The sequence below is a fragment of the Thalassophryne amazonica genome, chromosome 2, assembly GCF_902500255.1.
Source record: "Thalassophryne amazonica chromosome 2, fThaAma1.1, whole genome shotgun sequence".
Taxonomy (NCBI): Eukaryota; Metazoa; Chordata; class Actinopteri; order Batrachoidiformes; family Batrachoididae; genus Thalassophryne; species Thalassophryne amazonica.
In genome coordinates, this window is record NC_047104.1 from 20,489,549 (window position 1) to 20,510,018 (window position 20,470).

A 20,470-nucleotide genomic window follows, 5' to 3' on the forward strand; every position below is an offset into this window, starting at 1 on the left:
TAGTGGCTCTGAGAGGCTCATAGAGGCAGAATATTCGGTTAACGAGGCTCATCTCTGAGCGTGGCGCTAATTTCAAAATGTTCAAAATTTAGTAACAACAGTGTGGGGCAGTTTGTGTGCAAGTTACTATGAGGACTAACAAGGATTATAGAGGCATGTTTGTGGTGAGGACAAGGCTGTAAAAGCCCATTATCGGAGCATCTGGCATGTACGAGGACCGGGAGAGGCTATTTTTGTAGAGGCTCAGCCCTCTTCCACACACAGTTCTACCTGCTTTTTTCATCTCTCTCTCCTGTTCCATGAAGTGGAGAACAGATCTGAAGCAGCTAAAAGGTAATTATTCATAATGTTTTTATTTTAATAGCTTGGTAAAACTGTTGCATGTTTATTCATTCTATGTAATCAGCTGTAAAAGTATGTCTATGATAGCTTTAATATCTTGTTAATGGAGCAGGAGCTCCACTGTTTGTGCACACTGATGCAGTGACTTGCACTCAAAATGAGCATTTAGGCAAAATGCCAGCTCGCAAAGGAGTGATTTTGCAATCAATAATGGATGAACACAAAGTTAAAAGTTGGATCACAGTGTGAAAATGACTGTGTTTAAAGCAGAGGAAGAAATAAAGCCAGCGAGCCGCGGACGGAAAGGACGCCAGCGAGAAGGAGCGCAGAGGCAGCTGTCCAGGAACGCAGAACGGCAGCGCACGCAAAAAAGTGATTTTGCGAACGCAAAGTTGGATCAAAAGAAATAAAGTCAGTGAGAGGAAGCACAGAGGTGTCTGTCCAGAAACCCGTTGTTCTGGCTGGTCTGGTGCATTTAATGACTCTGGAACACAGGTGAACTGCAGCCTGGCACACGGCGCACACTGGCCAGACTGTACTGGAGTGTCTATTTTTGGACTGCATGTAAAAAATGTGACAACATCTTGAATGGATGCTGTGAACTGAAATCCCACACTTTTAAGGTTGGACCCAGTGGCCGTCCTAGAGTGATTTACTCCCCGGGCGAAACCCCCTGCGTGCCCCCCCCCCCCCCCCGCGCACACTAACGTGGCCACCACCTCCGCCCCACCACCCATGAAAACACTAACTTCATCCAGAACACCCACAATCCCACAAATTAACTCACAACAGCTATTTTCAAGAACAAATTTCCGGTTTTAATGACTACTGCAATAACAAACACAAAGATAAACAATAATTACTTCAATAAAGTTTTTGAACATAAAAAAAACAAAAGACTCAGTGACTTCACATTACAACTATGTACAGTACAGGTATTTAAGAAAGCACAACTGCACTACAGCACCACCCGATGGTCAAAATATTGCATGTCATTCAGTTTTACCAACAGAGTGCACTTTGCATTATCATAGAGTACCATTCACCATAATGAACAAGACTTAAACCTCCATTAAAGTGGCACCATATAAATAACAAAAGAAGTTAAACAATCTGTATATTACAGAATACCATGAAGTGACAAAAAATGTACAAAAAACCCCCTATACATTAAAGTGGCAAAAATGGTAAAGCTCAATCATGTATCATAAATAAATGAACTAACGACAGAGGTAAATTCTATACCCATTACTGTACACATAAGAAGAAATAACAAACAATATTGTGTATCATAAGTAACAGGAAGCAACAAGTGAAGAAGTTAACACTCTTTAAAGGCAAAAATGGCAAACCACAATAATTTGTCATAAATAACAAGAAGTGCAAAAGAAGTAAGAGGAAAACAGTTTATATACAAAAGTTTGCAGGAGGGCATCATAATTGTTTGCCACAGTGCTCACTATCCGTGATGTGAAATTCTATCGAGTAGGAGCATTTCTGGGCAACCTTGAGCAGCCTGCAGACTCAAGAAAAGACATCCTCTTATTGGATTTTGAGAAAAATGTGGCAAACCCAGAGAGTGATGCAAAAAAATATTCTGCACTCAGATAAGCATTTAGCCCTCTGAGACAGAACCAGATTCAGTCTGTGTGCATAGCAATGCGCAAATATTGCACTGGGGGCTGTTGCTTTAACTTTGGCCTCCAAACCATTGAGAGCTGAAGCCATGACAGCAGCCATGGCTTCTTCGTAAGGAAGACTATCAAATGGCTTCGCCAAAATCCGGTCCACAACATTCAAATTGTCTGCCATTATGTGCAGCTTGCTACCTAGCTAGCTCGCTAGCTGGGACTGGCGCGAGGCTCGTGTGAAGTGTGTCCGCCTGTGAGTGCTTTGTGACGGTGGAGGAGCTCAGCAGCACCCGCTGCTCAGTAAGGACAGAAACTGCGATAGAAGTCAGAAAGAGTGATAGAAGTCAGTCTCCAAACACAAGCAGCTACAAAAAACACACCAGAAATAGAAGCTCAATTTGTTGCTAGTCGTTTTTAACAAAGAAAATGCCGCTAAGAGGATTAGGAAAGTCTCCGGTTCAACTCAGAACAGAATGAAAATGCTCCCACGGATGTTTACACCAAAATTCGCTCATTTCGCTGTCAATCAAAAAGGGATTCAGCCTCAGACAGATCATCCAATCATCATGCAGAAGCTGAGCATCCGGGCCAGCCGAGGCCCGCCCACTGACCCATAGACCTCCAGACACGCTGAGCGTCCGATGGGCGGGACAAAGCCCAGCATTTATCCAATGACTCGTCTCGTTTCGCTGCAGTCTTTGCTTCACTAAAGCACTGTGAAGCTGCGGGAATACGTAAATCAATACATACCTTTTTCCTTTGCTCGTTTCTCCTTTTCTTCTTTCTTTTTCTTTCGAAATTGGGCAGCTGATGGCTTTGATCGTTTCCTATCCATGATTATGTCTTACTCCGTTTCGACCACCTCCTCATCCAAACATTGAATGATTCCCCCCTCCCCCTGCACAAACTCTGCACTGTGCAGCGTTGCTCACCTAACGCAAGAGGTGAGATGGGGGGAGCGCTCTGCTGTAACATAACCACGAACTCCCCCGTCAGGACAACCCCACCCCGGTTTTATTTATTTATTTTTTTGGCTGCCCGGTCGGCCCGCCTCCAGGACCGCCCCTGGTTGGACCAAACCAACGTAATGCTAACATGGTGCTACATGGATCATATGTGGCTTGACGTGGATCATACACTCAACAAAAATATAAACGCAACACTTTTGGTTTTGCTCCCATTTTGTATGAGATTAACTCAAAGATCTAAAACTTTTTCCACATACACAATATCACCATTTCCCTCAAATCAGTCTAAATCTGTGATAGTGAGCACTTCTCCTTTGCTGACATAATCCATCCCACCTCACAGGTGTGCCATACCAAGATGCTGATTAGACACCATGATTAGTGCACAGGTGTACCTTAGACTGTCCACAATAAAAGGCCACTCTGAAAGGTGCAGTTTTGTTTTATGGGGGGGGGGGGGGGATACCAGTCAGTATCTGGTGTGACCACCATTTGCCTCATGCAGTGCAACACATTTCCTTCGCATAGAGTTGCTCAGGTTGTCAATTGTGGCCTGTGGAATGTTGGTCCACTCCTCTTCAATGGCTGTGCAAAGTTGCTGGATATTGGCAGGAACTGGTACACGCTGTCGTATACGCCGGTCCAGAGCATCCCAAACATGCTCAATGGGTGACATGTCCGGTGAGTATGCCGGCCATGCAAGAACTGGGACATTTTCAGCTTCCAAGAATTGTGTACAGATCCTTGCAACATGGAGCCGTGCAATATCCTGCTGCAACATGAGGTGATGTTCTTGGATGTATGGCACAACAATGGGGCTCAGGATCTCGTCATGGTATCTCTGTGCATTCAAAATGCCATCAATAAAATGCACCTGTGTTCTTCGTCCATAACAGACGTCTGCCCATACCATAACTCCACCGCCACCATGGGCCACTCGATCCACAACATTCAATCAATATTTTAATTTTTATTTTATATAGCGCCAAATCACAACAAACAGTTGCCCCAAGGCACTTTATATTGTAAGGCAAGGCCATACAATAATTATGTAAAACCCCAACGGTCAAAACAACCCCCTGTGAGCAAGCACTTGGCTACAGTGGGAAGGAAAAACTCCCTTTTAACAGGAAGAAACCTCCAGCAGAACCAGGCTCAGGGAGGGGCAGTCTTCTGCTGGGACTGGTTGGGGCTGAGGGAGAGAACCAGGAAAAAGACATGCTGTGGAGGGGAGCAGAGATCGATCACTAATGATTAAATGCAGAGTGGTGCATACAGAGCAAAAAGAGAAAGAAACACTCAGTGCATCATGGGAACCCCCCAGCAGTCTACGTCTATAGCAGCATAACTAAGGGATGGTTCAGGGTCACCTGATCCAGCCCTAACTATATAGCTTTAGCAAAAAGGAAAGTTTTAAGCCTAATCTTAAAAGTAGAGAGTGTGTCTGTCTCCCTGATCTGAATTGGGAGCTGGTTCCACAGGAGAGGAGCCTGAAAGCCGAAGGCTCTGCCTCCCATTCTACTCTTACAAACCCTAGGAACTACAAGTAAGCCTGCAGTCTGAGAGTGAAGCGCTCTATTGGGGTGATATGGTACTACGAGGTCCCTAAGATAAGATGGGTCCTGATTATTCAAAACCTTATAAGTAAGAAGAAGAATTTTAAATTATATTCTAGAATTAACAGAAAGCCAATGAAGAGAGGCCAATATGGGTGAGATATGCTCTCTCCTTCTAGTCCCCGCTAGTACTCTAGCTGCAGCATTTTGAATTAACTGGAGGCTTTTTAGGGAACTTTTAGGACAACCTGATAATAATGAATTACAATAGTCCAGCCTAGAGGAAATAAATGCATGAATTAGTTTTTCAGCATCACTCTGAGACAAGACCTTTCTAATTTTAGAGATATTGCGTAAATGCAAAAAAGCAGTCCTACATATTTGTTTAATATGCGCTTTGAATGACATATCCTGATCAAAAATGACTCCAAGATTTCTCACAGTATTACTAGAGGTCAGGGTAATGCCATCCAGAGTAAGGATCTGGTTAGACACCATGTTTCTAAGATTTGTGGGGCCAAGTACAATAACTTCAGTTTTATCTGAGTTTAAAAGCAGGAAATTAGAGGTCATCCATGTCTTTATGTCTGTAAGACAATCCTGCAGTTTAGCTAATTGGTGTGTGTCCTCTGGCTTCATGGATAGATAAAGCTGGGTATCATCTGCGTAACAATGAAAATTTAAGCAATACCGTCTAATAATACTGCCTAAGGGAAGCATGTATAAAGTGAATAAAATTGGTCCTAGCACAGAACCTTGTGGAACTCCATAATTAACTTTAGTCTGTGAAGAAGATTCCCCATTTACATGAACAAATTGTAATCTATTAGACAAATATGATTCAAACCACCGCAGCGCAGTGCCTTTAATACCTATGGCATGCTCTAATCTCTGTAATAAAATTTTATGGTCAACAGTATCAAAAGCAGTACTGAGGTCTAACAGAACAAGCACAGAGATGAGTCCACTGTCCGAGGCCATAAGAAGATCATTTGTAACCTTCACTAATGCTGTTTCTGTACTATGATAACATTGACATCAGAAAACCGCTCACCCACACGACGCCACACACGCTGTCTGCCATCTGCCCTGAACAGTGTGAACCGGGATTCATCCGTGAAGAGAACACCTCTCCAACGTGCCAAACGCCAGCGAATGTGAGCATTTGCCCACTCAAGTCGGTTACGACGACGAACTGGAGTCAGGTCGAGACCCCGATGAGGACGACGAGCATGCAGATGAACTTCCCTGAGACAGTTTCTGACAGTTTGTGCAGAAATTCTTTGGTTATGCAAACCGATTGTTTCAGCAGCTGTCCGAATGGCTGGTCTCAGACGATCTTGGAGGTGAACATGCTGGATGTGGAGGTCCTGGGCTGGTGTGGTTACACGTGGTGTGCGGTTGTGAGGCTGGTTGGATGTACTGCCAAATTCCCTGAAACGCCTTTGGAGACGGCTTATGGTAGAGAAATGAACATTCAATACACAAGCAACAGCTCTGGTTGACATTCCTGCTGTCAGCATGCCAACTGCACGCTCCCTCAAATCTTGCGACATCTGTGGCAGTGTGCTGTGTGATAAAACTGCACCTTTCAGAGTGGCCTTTTATTGTGGGCAGTCTAAGGCACACCTGTGCACTAATCATGGTGTCTAATCAGCATCTTGATATGGCACAGATTTAGACTGGTTTGTGAACAATATTTGAGGGAAATGGTGATATTGTGTATGTGGAAAAGGTTTTAGATCTTTGAGTTCATCTCATACAAAATGGGAGCAAAACCAAAAGTGTTGCGTTTATATTTTTGTTGAGTGTATGTTGCGACACTTGCCACTAGAGGCTGGGTGGAGCTCAAATGACAGGTCAGTCGTGGCTCACTAGAGGCTGATACCTGGCACATGTGAGGTACATTAGTAGTGGATACGTGAAAGCCAGGGTTGGGAGGGTTACTTTAAAAATGTATTCTGATACAGTTACTAGTTACCTGTTGAAAAATGTAGTCAGTAATGTAATGCAAGTACCATAATATTAAAGTAATGCAATTTGATTACTTTCAATTACTTCTGGATTACTCCAATATCAAATATGCTAATACAGACAAAAGAAACTAAATAGAAATAGTCTTGACCACATAGTACAGTTTATTAAGCAAAAATAAAACTGTTTCTTTTACATGGCATGCTCTGTTTTACTTCACATTATGAATTAAGAGCACCCACAATATTGTTTTAAACACACCCAGTGTTCACCTGCTAAATTTTCATCAAAAAATGCCAAACAAATGAAGGATAATGAAAACTCAGGCGGTGTGCGGATGAATTTGTAATTAAAAGTGGCTTGCAGAACAATATACAAAACAAAAGAAAAAGTCTACTACTTGTTCAGTAAACATGAAATTATCTTACTTTAGTCTTTCGTGTAGCATTCGCACCATGTTTAACATATCAGTCCACTTATTGAACTTTCAAAATAAGAACAAAAGCATAATGAAAACCATTAAGTAAATACTGTCAGTAAGGAGGCGTGATCGCCATTTTAATTCCGGGCAAGTTAGTGATTTGTGTGCATAGAAGTTCAAGAAACAGGTGGAATATGCCGAAAAGCTGCGCATGTTGGCAAAACCACAAACGGAGGAACAAGGGAGACAATATTTCCTTCCATAAGTAAGTGGTTTTGGTTCTTCTTGTTACTTTGTCCGTGATATTTGGATGATAAACAGCTGTATGTCTCCTGCCGTACCTGTGTCGCCGATGACACGGACCATTAACTCTTCACTTATATCTAGTTGATATTTTCCACTGCTAGACCAATGTCTAGTTAAAATACTTGTCGTTAGTGATTAAAATTGTTCGACAAGACTGGTGATTTTTTTTTTATTTACACCTTAAAATAATGAGATTATAATGACCCGCGCTGTGCCGCTCACAGTCACACCCACACATAGAGATGTGTACCCACACCACTGACTTCATGAATGAAACTCGGTCAATAAAGGATAATTGTGTAAAAATATAATATATATATAAATGCACTGTAATGGTTTTAGGAGCCGCGCTGTGTTGAACAGCAGCTGCATCGACGCCTCAGCTCAGCAGCTTGAACAGCGCAGATCCGTGTAACTTTCAAAACTAATATTTGAGAATGTGTGTGTGTCAGCGTAAGTTTAATACTTTCCTGACATAATTTACTGTAATTTAATTTTACTGGCTCGATATCCAGGTCAAAATGGCATTTTAACATGTATTTTGCGAGCATTTTTCTGAGTGTGTTCAGTTGCGAATCTCCATTGAAAATGCATTAACATCTGGGCACTTCATCAATATTTTGCCCGGTTAGGAGACGTCATGTCGCTGTTCATGAAGGAACGTTTTCATTTCAAAGGAAAAAAATATATTATATACAGATAATATCATAAAATGCATTAAAATTGTAATCCTGCAAACTAATCCCCATTTTTACTAAATATACCTGTAATCTGAATACGTCTTTTTTTCTGTAACTGTGGCGGAATACAGTTACCTTTTTTTTGTATCCTAATTACGTAACACCGTTACATGTATTCCGTTACTCCCCAAGCCTGGTGATGGCTTAAAACATGGATCATTCTTCAAATAATCATTGACACACCCATGTGTGGCTCAGTATTCATGGCTTATTATTCAGAGGGACCGAGGCTTAACTTTTTCTTACCAAGGGAAAATTGTCTAAGAATTTGAGGAATTCTAAGATTTTTCTTAGAATGATGTCACTAAAGCCCAGGTTACACATAGACAGTGTTGTCGGCGGGTAGTACGTAGACCGATGTTCGCGGTAGTTCCGACTGTTTTTGCGAGGGAAAGGGGCGGAGCATTTCGCCGGCGTTTTGAGCACCGTACTAGCCGCAAATACGCGGATAAAACGCCGCTAAATCCGCCGAATAAAGCGGCGTTTTGACGCCGTAGCATCCGGCACACATCAGGCAACGGGGATTAATACCCAATTCTTTCCTTTACAATCGCAGGTTTAGGAGGCATACTGGAGCTTATCTGCAAAAATATCTGGAGCTGGCTGCGAGTGAGAGGCCTGCATGCAGCACGCTAGCGTTTTTATACTGACCGCCACCTATCGGCCGTTTGGAACGCCGTTAACCGGGAGGTGGCGTTTAGAATGGCGTTCTGTCCGCTAGCGCCGCCGTTTTGTCTTCCTCTGTCACCGGTTAAAACGCCTTTGAGGACGCCGATGTGGGCTCTATCGCCGTTTTACACGCCGTTGGTTAGGGATACAACGCCGGCCGCCAATTACAGCGGTGTAAACTGTGGCACTACAGGAAGGGGCAGGATGAAACGGTGATTAAAAAGTATCAAACACCGTTGATCGCGTTGTCTCCGTCGTCACGCGAATTCTCCGGGAGCGCTCCCGGAATTATTCGACATGTTGAATAATTTTTTCGACGATTCCCGGTAAAGCCGGAACTAAGCCACGCCCCCTAGTGCCGGCGTTAACAATGGCGTGTGATCCTTAAGACGGCCAAAAACTCTTCCGGGAGCTCTTACTGTCTATGTGTAAACGGGGCTTAAGAGCTCCCTTTAGACTTAGGATGCTTCATGGAGATGGGGCCAGATCTAGACTTGCATCTCACATCTACCTTCTGGCAAATTGCAGCTGAACTTTCAGGTCTTGTTTTTAAGAAAATCCTCCTCTTTGCCACTTCATCATGAAGTTGTATAACTGGTGATACAAAATGCAAAACATCCACTATGCACACTTTTTCTAATCACAGCCACATAAGTGGCTAGCCTAGCATGCTATCGAGCTGACCGGGCCCTCGTAAAAAGGAGGAAAGACTCGCGGTGGGGGTCTGTGCATCTACATTCGGAATGAGTGGTGCCGGGACGCTGTGATGGTGTGCAAACACGGTACGTCACTAGCGGAGTTTATGATTATTAAGTGCCGTCCCTTCTATCTGTCCAGGGAGTTTACTGTGATTTTGCTGGTCGCAGTCCACATCCCCCCCACCAACAGCAGCCCGATAGGAATGCAGCACTTAGTGAACTGTACCAGGCTATCAATGAACAACAAACTGCACACCCAGACGGTTTTATCATCCTCGCTGGAGATTTTAATCATGCTGACCTCAAAACTGTCCTTCCAAAATTTCACCAGCATGTTGGTTTCCCAACAAGGGGAAAAATATCTTGGACTTGGCTAACACCACACACAAAGGAGCATACAAAGCCACCCCCCTCTCCCACATCGGACTATCTGACCACATCACTGTTATGCTAATGCCAGCATACAGACAAACTGTGAAAGTCATCAAGTCTGCTAAGAAGCAGCCAGCAGGTAAGAGTGTGGCCAGAGGGGGCCACCTCTGCTCTCCAGGACTGCTTTGACACAACGGATTGGGAAATGTTCAAACACACAGCAACCTACAACAGCAACACTGAGGAGTACACAGACACTGTAACCTCCTAGATCACAAAGTGCATTGATGATGTGACCTACACAAAAACCATCATCACCCGGGCAAAACCAGAAACCATGGCTGACAGGTGATGTCCACAAGCTGCTGAGAGCCAGAGACAAAGCCTTCAGAGCCGGGAATTAATCTGGCTTTAGAACAGCAAGAGCCAACCTGTCCCGTGGCATCAGGAAGGCAAAAAAGGACTACACACAAAAGATAACATCCCACTTCACAGACAGCAAGGACGCACAGAGCCTATGGCGAGGCATTCAGGCCATCACTGACTACAAGCCAGCACCACAGAGATGTGAGAGCAGCACCTCTCTGCTCAACAACCTGAACTGCTTCTTTGCACGCTCTGAAGCACTGAACACCACACAGCCACAGAAGACCCCACCCCCTTCCCACGACCAGACCCTGTGCATCTTTGCCACCAGCGTGAAGAAGACACTGGTGGTCATCAACATCCGCAAAGCAACAGGTCCAGACAACATCCCTGGCTGTGTGCTGAAGGACTGTGCAGGAGCAGATGTTCCCTGAAGCAAGCCGTTGTTCCATCATGCTTCAAAGCTGCCACCATCATACCTGTGCCAAAAAAATCAGCTCCATCCTGCTTCAATGACTACCGTCCGGTGGCACTGACACCCCTCATCATGAAGTGCTTCGAACGGCTAGTCATGTCACACATCAAATCTACCCCCCCCCCCCCCCCCAGACCCCTCCCAGTTCACATACAAAGCCAAGCAATCTACAGAGGGTGCAATCTGCTCAGCCCTCACCCATCTGGACAAGAAGGACTCATATGTGAGAATGCTGTTCACAGGGGCATCGGACTGGGGGTAAAGGGTACTATGTACCCAGGGCCCAGAGCATTTTGGGGCCACAAAAAAACTGGCATTAAATACATTTTTGTGTTGCATGTTATTAATGTCCATACAATTCATGTTGTAAAAGAATATAATTAGAATGAATGTATAAATGTTGCAAAACATAATTCTGCTCTAACAATAATATTGAAAGATCTCTGAGGACCCTTCCCACCCCTGCACAGTTGTACAATGGTTTAGTCCAGGCGCACAGGCGGCACATTGCCCCACCCAAATTCTTTGAAAAGAGAGGTGAGCTTGAAAACTAGCTATATTGAGTTGGGGGGTCTGGGGGACCAAATGGCACCATTTTCTAGAAAAATGGTGCAATTTGCTGTGCATTTTAACAGAGGGGAATGCACCAAATTGCACCATTTTTCATCACCATTTGGTCCCCCAGACCCCCAACTCAATATTGCTCCCCCAACTTTAAAAAGGGCTCTGACTCCCAGGTGATTTAGACCTGATTTGACTACACATTAGAAATTTGGTGTTTGCGTTAATAAAAAAGAACATAACAGTGTGTGGGGGGTGGGGGTCTTCAATATGGCTAGTACCTAGGGCCCAGAATTTGGTGCTACGCCCCTGGCTGTTCATAGATTTCAGTGTTCAACACCATAATACCTCAACAGCTCATCTGCAAACTGGACAAGCTGGGGCTCAGCACCTCCCTTTGCAACTGGCTGTTGGACTTCCTCACCCAGAGGCCACAAGCAGTCTGTGTTGGCAACAACACCTCGAGCAGCATTGTATTGAACACAGGGGCTCCCCAAGGCTGCGTGCTCAGTCCACTGCTCTTCACATTACTGACACATGACTGTACAACAACCCACAGCACAAACCACATAGTGAAGTTTGTGGACAACACAACTCTGGTGGGGCTCATCACCAAGGGTGATGAGACTCACTACAGGGAAGAGGTCAACCTTCTAACCACATGATGCAGAAACAACAACCTCCTGCTGAATGTCAGCAAGACCAAGGAGATTGTTGTGGACTTCCGGAAAGGTAACACCCAACACCTGCCACTGACCATCGAGAGTGCTGCTGTGGAGAGAGTGAGCAGCACCAAATTCCTGGGGGTGCACATCAGTGAGGACCTGTCCTGGACCACCAACACTGCATCACTGGCAAAGAAGGCTTAGTGGCGTCTCTACTTCCTGTGCAAACTCAAGCGGGCAAGTGCTCCACCAACCATCATGAGCACTTTCTACCATGGCACCATTGAGAGCATCCTTTCTAGCTGCATCACTGTGGGGGCGGAAGCTGCACTGACTACAACAGGAAAGCCTTGCAGCGCATAGTGAATGGAGGATCATTGGGGTGCTCCACTCCCCTCCCTGCAAGACATATACACCACCCACCTCACCTGCAAAGCGACCACAATTGTGGGCGATGCAAGCCACCCTGCACACAACCTGTTCAGCACTCTGCCCTCTGGGAAGAGGTACAGGAGCCTCTGGTCCCACACCACCAGACTCACAAAGAGCTTCATCTACCAGGCTGAGAGATTATTGAACTCTCTCCCGCCGGATATATATATATATATATATATATATATATATATATATATATATATATATATATATATATATATATATATATATATATATATATATATATATATGTACAGTGAGGAAAATAAGTATTTGAACACCCTGCAGTTTTGCAAGTTCTCCCACTTAGAAATCATGGAGGGGTCTGAAATTTTCATCTTAGGTGCATGTCCACTGTGAGAGACATAATCTAAAAAAAAATCCGGAAATCACAATGTATGATTTTTTTAAGAATTTATTTGTATGTTACTGCTGCAAATAAGTATTTGAACACCTACCAACCAGCAAGAATTCTGTCTCACACAGACCTGTTAATTTTTTTTTAAGAAGCCCTCTTATTCTGCACTCTTTACCTGTATTAATTGCACCTGTTTGAACTTGTTACCTGTAAAAAAGACACCTGTTCACACACTCAATCAATCATACTCCAATCTGTCCACTATAGCAAGACCAAAGAGCTGTCTAAGGACACCAGGGACAAAACTGTAGACCTGCACAAGGCTGGGATGGACTACAGGACAACAGGCAAGCAGCTTGGTAGAAGACAACAACTGTTATGATTATTTATTAGAAAGTGGAAGAAACACAAGATGACTGTCAATCTCCCTCGGTCTGGGATTCCATGCAAGATCTCACTTTGGGGGGTAAGGGTGATTCTGAAAAAGCTCAGAACTACACAGGAGGACCTGGTCAATGACCTGAAGAGAGCTGGGACCACAGTCACAAAGATTACATTAGTAACACATGGTCATGGTTTAAAATCCTGCAGGGCAGCAAGGTCCCCTTGCTCAAGCCAGCACATGTCCAGGCCCATTTGAAGTTCACCAGTGACCATCTGGATGATCCAGAGGAGGCATGGGAGAAGGTCATGTGGTCAGATGAGACCAGAATAGAGCTTTTTGGAATCAACTCCACTTACCATGTTTAGAGGATGAGAACAACCCCAAGAAAACCATCCCAACCGTGAAGCATGGGGGTGGAAACATCATACTTTGGGGGTTCTCTTCTGCAAAGGGGACAGGACAACTGCACCGTATTGAAGGGAGGATGGATGGGGTCATGTATTGCGAGATTTTGGCAAACAACCTCCTTCCCTCAGTAAGAGCATTGAAGATGGGTCATGGCCGGGTCTTCCAGCATGACAATGACCCCAAACACACAGCCAGGGCAACTAAGGAGGGGCTCCGTAAGAAGCATTTCAAGGTCCTGGAGTGGCCTGGCCAGTCTCCAGACCTGAACTCAATAGAAAATCTTTGGAGGGAGCTGAAACTCCAACCCTGAAAGATTTGGAGAAGATCTGTATGGAGGAGTGAACCAAAATCCCCGCTGCAGTGTGTGAAAACTTGATCAAGAACTACAGGAAACGTTTGACCTCTGTAATTGCAAACAAAGGCTACTGTACCATATATTAACAATGATTTTCACAGGTGTTCAAATACTTATTTGCAGCAGTAACATACAAATAAATTATTAAAAAATCATACATTGTGATTTCTGGAATTTTTTTTTTAGATTATGTCTGTCACAGATGCACCTAAGATGAAAATTTCAGACCCCTCCATGATTTGTAAGTGGGAGAACTTGCAAAATCGCAGGGTGTTCAAATACTTATTTTCCTCACTATATATATATATATATATATATATATATATATATATATATATATATATATATATATATATATATATATATATATAAAATCTGTTGCCCATTACCAATGTCCTGCACTGTTTCACTTTATCACTACCACACCGCTTGCACACTGTCTTAACAAAAATCTGCTGCTGCTGCAAATACTGAATGGTTTGCACTACTGCACTTTCCACTTTTACTATCACCTCAGACACTACACTGTAAATACTTGTGCACTTTACTGTCCTTATTGTTGAAATGTCTTGTCCTGTCATCACTGAGGGAAGGTGAGAAACGCAATTTCGATTCCTTGTATGTCTAGTACATGTGAAGAATTGACAATAAAGCTGATTTTGACTTTGATAAGCCTGTAACTTCTTCTGGATTGCCTGGGTGTCTTGGTGGCTTTCCTCACTCTTCTCCTTCTTACACAGTCCCTCAGTTTTTGAGAACTGTCTACTCCATGTAGAATTACTATCGAGTTCAGCACTGTTTGTATTTCTTCATAACTGATGTAAATAAAGTCCAAGACATATTCAGTGACTTGCAAAATGTTCATGTATCCATCCCCTTACTTATATAAAGAAAACTGGCAATAACAAAGGATTATTAACTGACTGTGAGGTCTGTACAGCAGAATATCAGACCAACGTGTCAGTACGGACTGAGCAAAGTGAGGTCCATGTAAAAACACAGAGGTCTGATGTCCCTGTATACAGACCGAGCAAGTGAGATTAATAATTTATTTATTATATGGATATTATATATAATCAATCAATCAATCAGTTTTATTTATATAGCGCCAAATCACAACAAACAGTTGCCCCACCCTTACCAAAAAATAGTACTGATAAGTATATAAAAAGTAAACTAGAAGTATACTTGAAACATACTTGCATATACTACTTTTTGGTAAGGGCAAGGCGCTTTATATTGTAAGGCAAGGCCATACAATAATTACGTAAAAACCCCAACGGTCAAAATGACCCCCTGTAAACACGCAATCTTACAGTATCACACAAATATGAAAGGTGCTGACGGCTCGTAGTCCGACTTCTTCGCTTCACCTCCATGAAGAACTTGCTTACAGGTGGTCCGGTCGTTAGCTGGTAAGCTTTCAATCTGTGTGTTTTTTCAGATGCTGTTTAGATATTTATGGAGTACGTTCATGTTCAACTTGCTTTTTGTAATCTTGTTTTTAGCTTCTGGTTTGTAAAGAAAATACATGTTTTGGACTGATTGTCATGGAAACTGCCCGGTTCGATATGGGAAAATATCCGACTGGTAATCAGCTAATCAGAGCACGCGTAGCGTAGCAGCCATATAATAAAACTGATTATTATATGGCTGTGACACGTGTTCTGGTTGGCTGATGTCAATTCAATTGGTCCAGATTGCATATCACATTTGTTACAAACCAGAAAGCTAAAAACATGATTAGGAAAAACTAAGTCGGACATAAAAATACTCTATAAATATCTAAACAGCATTGGAAAAAACACACAGATTGAAAGCTTACCAGCTAAAGACTGGACCATCTGTTAACAAGTTCTTCAAGGTGAAGCGAACAGGTCTGACTAAGATCCCAAAACCGCTGTCAGCACCTCGGTCTGATATTTTCCGTTACAGACTTCACACTCGGTTAATAATCATTTATTATTTGCAGGTATTTTAACAAACCGTTACTTTACTTATGCAACCCATCATCCTGGCTTTTATATTTTTAATTAATTCATATCAAGTTGTAGAGATTCACTTTCAGTTTGAGTTTAAGGAAGATAATTTTAGGGGAAAAAAAAATCTCTTTTTTTGTATTTTTTTAATTTTTGTATTTGAAATGGCATAAGCAATTTAAAATGTGTGAAATACCAAGTGTATATTAGTAATGAGCAAAAACATTTTTGCTCCTTTTGGTATTATTTTGGAACATGTGCGTCGGTGAGGAGTTGTTCCGGTGTAACGGCACGCCCCCTCGGTGTCTCGTGATGATCAGCTGGTCCAATGAGCGACAGGCAGCTGTGGACATGGCGTGTGGGTTTCGGTGTAGTGCTGTGCTGTTGCTGCTGTTTGTCACAGTAGTTCGGTTGCAGGAGAAGAAAGATGACGTGGTTCATAAGAAGAAGGACATCAGAGACTATAATGACGCCGACATGGCGCGTCTGCTGGAGCAATGGGAGGTACGAACCGCAGCGCGCTCACACACGATCTCCCACAGACCTCGAAACTAGCTTCACAACAGTTCCCACAAGCCTTGAAACAAGCTTCACATCAGCTCCCACAGGCCTCAAACAAACTTCACAACGAGCTTCACACCATAGCGTTAGGCCTTTTTATAATGTAACTATGTTTCACACCGGCTCCCACAGGTCCGAAACACGCTTCACACCAGGTTACATAGGCCTCGAAACAAGTTTGATAACCACAGCAAACATGCTTCACAGCAGGTTTCACGGGCTCTTGGCCGTTTTTTTTTATATGTTGAAGAGGGGTGGGAGGTGGAGTTCGGCGCCATCTACCGGTAACATATTGATGTTACATTGTTTATTGGTGGGGGGGGGGATGTTCGCTAGTGTGACGTAACGCATCATGTGATTTTCAACTTCCCGGTCCAAACAAAAAAGGTGCGCTGTCATTAACTTTGAGAACTGCACTGAGGCGCTCTGATCAGGCTGTACTTAAATTGTGGCACGTGGACAACAGCATTAACATCGCAACTTGAAATTCTTTATATATTGTCCCTAAAACTCTCCTGGATATATTTCTGTGTAGGCTCTCAGTTGTCCAGGTGGTTTCCATAGTAGAGAAACTTGAATCTTCGACTGGACTGGGTTGCTTGACGTGAGGACGTTTCGCTTCAACGTTTTACAGAACTTTACAGAACACATCAATTCGGTGGATTCCAATATCAAGTTCACACGTGAGGATGCCAGAAACAACCATTTAGCCTTCTTGGACTGTGATGTTACGATTGGAGAGAACAGGCAGCTCCAGACAGAGGTTTACAGAAAACCCACTCACACTGACCAATATCTGCTCTTTGGCTCAAACCACCCCCTTGAACACAAGCTCGGGGTGATCAGGACTTTCAACACAGGGCCCTACAGGTGCCCACAACTGCAGAGGGAAGGGCTAAAGAACAACAACTTGTACGGAAAGCCTTCACGGTATGTGGGTACCCACGGTGGTCCCTGGACAAAGTGCAGAAGTCCCAGAAAACAAAGAGACCAGATAGACAGGAGACGGAGATAAGAAGAGTGTCTCTCCCTTATTTAGCAGGAGTAGGGGAAAAACTACAGAGGATCTTCAGACAGCACAAAATCCGAGTTTACTTTAAACCGGTTAACACCTTGAGACAGAAATTAGTTCACCCTAAGGACAGGATCCCTAGTTACAAACAGAGCAATGTAGTGTATTATATCAGATGTCAGGAAAACTGTAATGAACACTACATAGGTGAGACTAAGCAACCTTTAAACAAGAGGCTATACCAGCACCGCAGAGAGGTCGCCAGTGGACCTCAGTCTGCAGTTTATCTCCACCTGAAAGACACTAACCACACGTTTGAGGACAAGGAAGTTAAAATCTTAGCCAGAGAGAAGAAATGGTTTGAGAGAGGTGTCAAGGAAGCATTCTTTGTAAAACAGTTGAAACCCAGCCTTAACCGGGGAGGGGGTCTGAGACATGCTTTGTCCCCTGTTTACAATGGGGTACTCAGGTCAAAGCAGTTTCAGTATTTTGTTCATGGTAATGACTCATTCACGTCATCAGGAGAGTCGTCAAGGGTGCCATCAGGGGAGGCTTCCATCCCATCATTAGGAGAGTGCTAACTAGAGCACAATAGGTGCTAATTAGAGCTATTGTTTAGTCACTAGCCTATAGTAGTCGGCCTCTCGGTAGGAGGGCTCTGGTTTAAAAAACTCCAGCTTTTGTTGGCTTCTGGTTTATTCTTCTCTACAAGAGTCAAGACAGAAGTCAGACTACTAGAGCAAGAATTTTAGCTGAGGAAGCTTCTGTGATTTGAAGCGAAACGTCCTCACGTCAAGCAAACCAGTCCAGTCGAAGATTCAAGCTACTCTACTCTCCTGGATATATTATTTTTAGATGTTTGTTTTATGTAAAAATGCGAGAAGCTCAGGTTGTTTCTGTTATTTTCAGTGGGAGTTGCTGTGAGCTGTGATTGCTTCCTGTTCATGTCGTTAAATAGTGAAGTTTGCTATTTAACGTCCTGTTTATTATCCTTTATAACACTGTTTGTCCTCTTTGTTCCAGAGTAATATATATAAGATGTCTGAAATTCGGTTTGCGTTTATTAAATTCCATGCAGGTTAAACGTAGCAGACACGGATTATTTGGAATATTTGTTTTAGCAAGTTTTCAGGGTCTCATGGATGCAGGCTCTTATTAACGTGATTAAAAGTAGTGATGGCAATTTCGAAGCTTCATGAACCAATGAGCCACTGCAACACAACTGGCTGAAAATCGACACACTGCTTCGACGCGTTTGATACAGTTTGAAGGGTGACATCTGCTGGATTGCTTTGAGAATTACCTTGAGCGAGTGCCCTGACAAATGTTTGCATTAATTCATGACTGATGTGGTTTGTTCTTGAAAAATAATAATAATAAAAGAAAATGTCATATGTATATTGTGTGTTCTTAATGTAATGAATAGTCCCTACAGATGCACACATAATGGTTATGAAAGCCTTTATTGTAGACTATATGTAGATTTGTGTTATCATTCCTCAAACTATATTTGGATAAAATGTGACGGGAAAAGTGAGGAAGGCATGTGCTTCTGCAACTGGTGCTTATGTTGCTGTAATTTGTAAATTAGAATATAGATAGGAGATGGTGATTGTGCAACTTTCAACAATTTTTATTCAAAAAAAGAATAATGTCAATGGTGCTGGACTTTAATTGGGTCCTCTTCTGCCTCACCACCTCTCCAGCTTTGGAGAAGACCCGCTCGCAAGGCACTGATGTTGCTGGCATCGACAAATATTTTTTGCCATTCTCTGTTAATTGGGATAGACTGCGACTCGTGTCGCCCAGTATTTGAGCCGGTCTTCTCCTCTGGAGGTGGACATATGTTGGGTCAAACCTTTTTAGTAAAGCCCTGAAGGCTTTGCTCTCCACTATTTTGAACGGTTGTGCATCTTCCACAACGTAGTCCACCAGTGCCTCATCCAAATCAGCTTGTCTGCCTTTAATGGAAATACAGTATGACATGCTTAGCTATTTTTGTTTATGAGTATGTTTTAATCTTAGATAAAGAATAAAATATAGCTTACATGGCCTGATTCTTGCTCCAGGAGCAGCAACAGAAGCGGCAGCCATTGATGTCTCGGGATGTTTGGACCTCAGGTGTCGCAGCATTGAAGACGTATTGTTACTGTACCTCAGCTCTTGAGCACAAATCAAGCACTTGACCTTTTTGGTGCTTATTAGATCAAATCGCTCCCAAGCAATTGATCATGCTCTTTTTGGAACTGGCTCCTCCATGTCCCTTCCTCACTACGACTCACTCTCTCTCTCCACACACACACACACACACACACACACACGCACCTTTCACTTCAACAAAATCACAGCTCTTCAGTCACTCAGCTCAGTTTCTGCTATAATATATAGTCTAACCTATAACCTATGTTGGTGTACTGTGTGAATAAATGTTGTATATGAATGGATGCCTGTTGTGTATGGTGTGTGTCTGTCTATGTTAGATCCTATGTGTATGTACTAAATGAACTCTAAACTAGACCTGAATATAAACTAATACTTTCCCTGGCTTCGATTCACGTGGTAATAGGCAATAACAGTGTCGCTAGCAATCTCCTCCTCTCAAAAACCCACGGTTTGAGCTGCGATTCAGATCTCATTTAATACTTGGCGGGTCGTATTGAAACGCCCAGATTATGCGAAGCTCGACACGTGGTGTGATGTAACGAGGCCTTGCTCGCAGTGGGCACGTGATGGGGGCGTGCTCGATACGCTGCTCACTGACACTTCTGGTTCAAAAAGTTCGATGCTGTGTCGAGCAGACTGACTTGAGCTTAACATCACTAATTAAAAGCATAAAAAATTACATTTTAGTAGTACAGTGGAACCTTGATTTCTGAGTTTAATTTGTTCCGTGACTAAGCCAATCTACTCATATTTCAAATGAATTTCCCCCGTTGAAAATAGCTAAAATACTTTTTAATCTGTTTCAGCCTTGTAAAACATCCCCAAATCACTCCAAATTGGGAAAAATACTTTTTTACAGACAGACATGTATATTTTACCTGTGCATAATAAAATGTATAAAGGAGGCGGAGAAGGCAAAGAACAATTTGTGAATTGTTCTATAATTTATGTCTGTAGCATGGCCCAAGCAGCGGGTCACCCCTTTGAGTCTGGTCTGCTAGAGGTTTCGTCCTCAGACAGGGCTCGACATAGCCATTTGCCCGCTGGCTCGGCACCGATTTGGCCCACTT

At 43.2% G+C, this 20,470-nt stretch overlaps 1 protein-coding gene across 1 annotated transcript in view; it reads left to right on the top strand.

Moving 5' to 3' along the window:
* The first annotated feature begins 15,894 nt into the window (after positions 1-15,894).
* Positions 15,895-20,470, top strand: part of mesd (mesoderm development LRP chaperone) — a 40,599-nt gene continuing 36,023 nt past the window's right edge. Inside the window, 1 exon segment of the mRNA XM_034184117.1 lies at positions 15,895-16,168. Within this exon segment, the coding sequence (XP_034040008.1) occupies positions 15,920-16,168 (249 nt within the window). The 5' untranslated portion in view covers positions 15,895-15,919.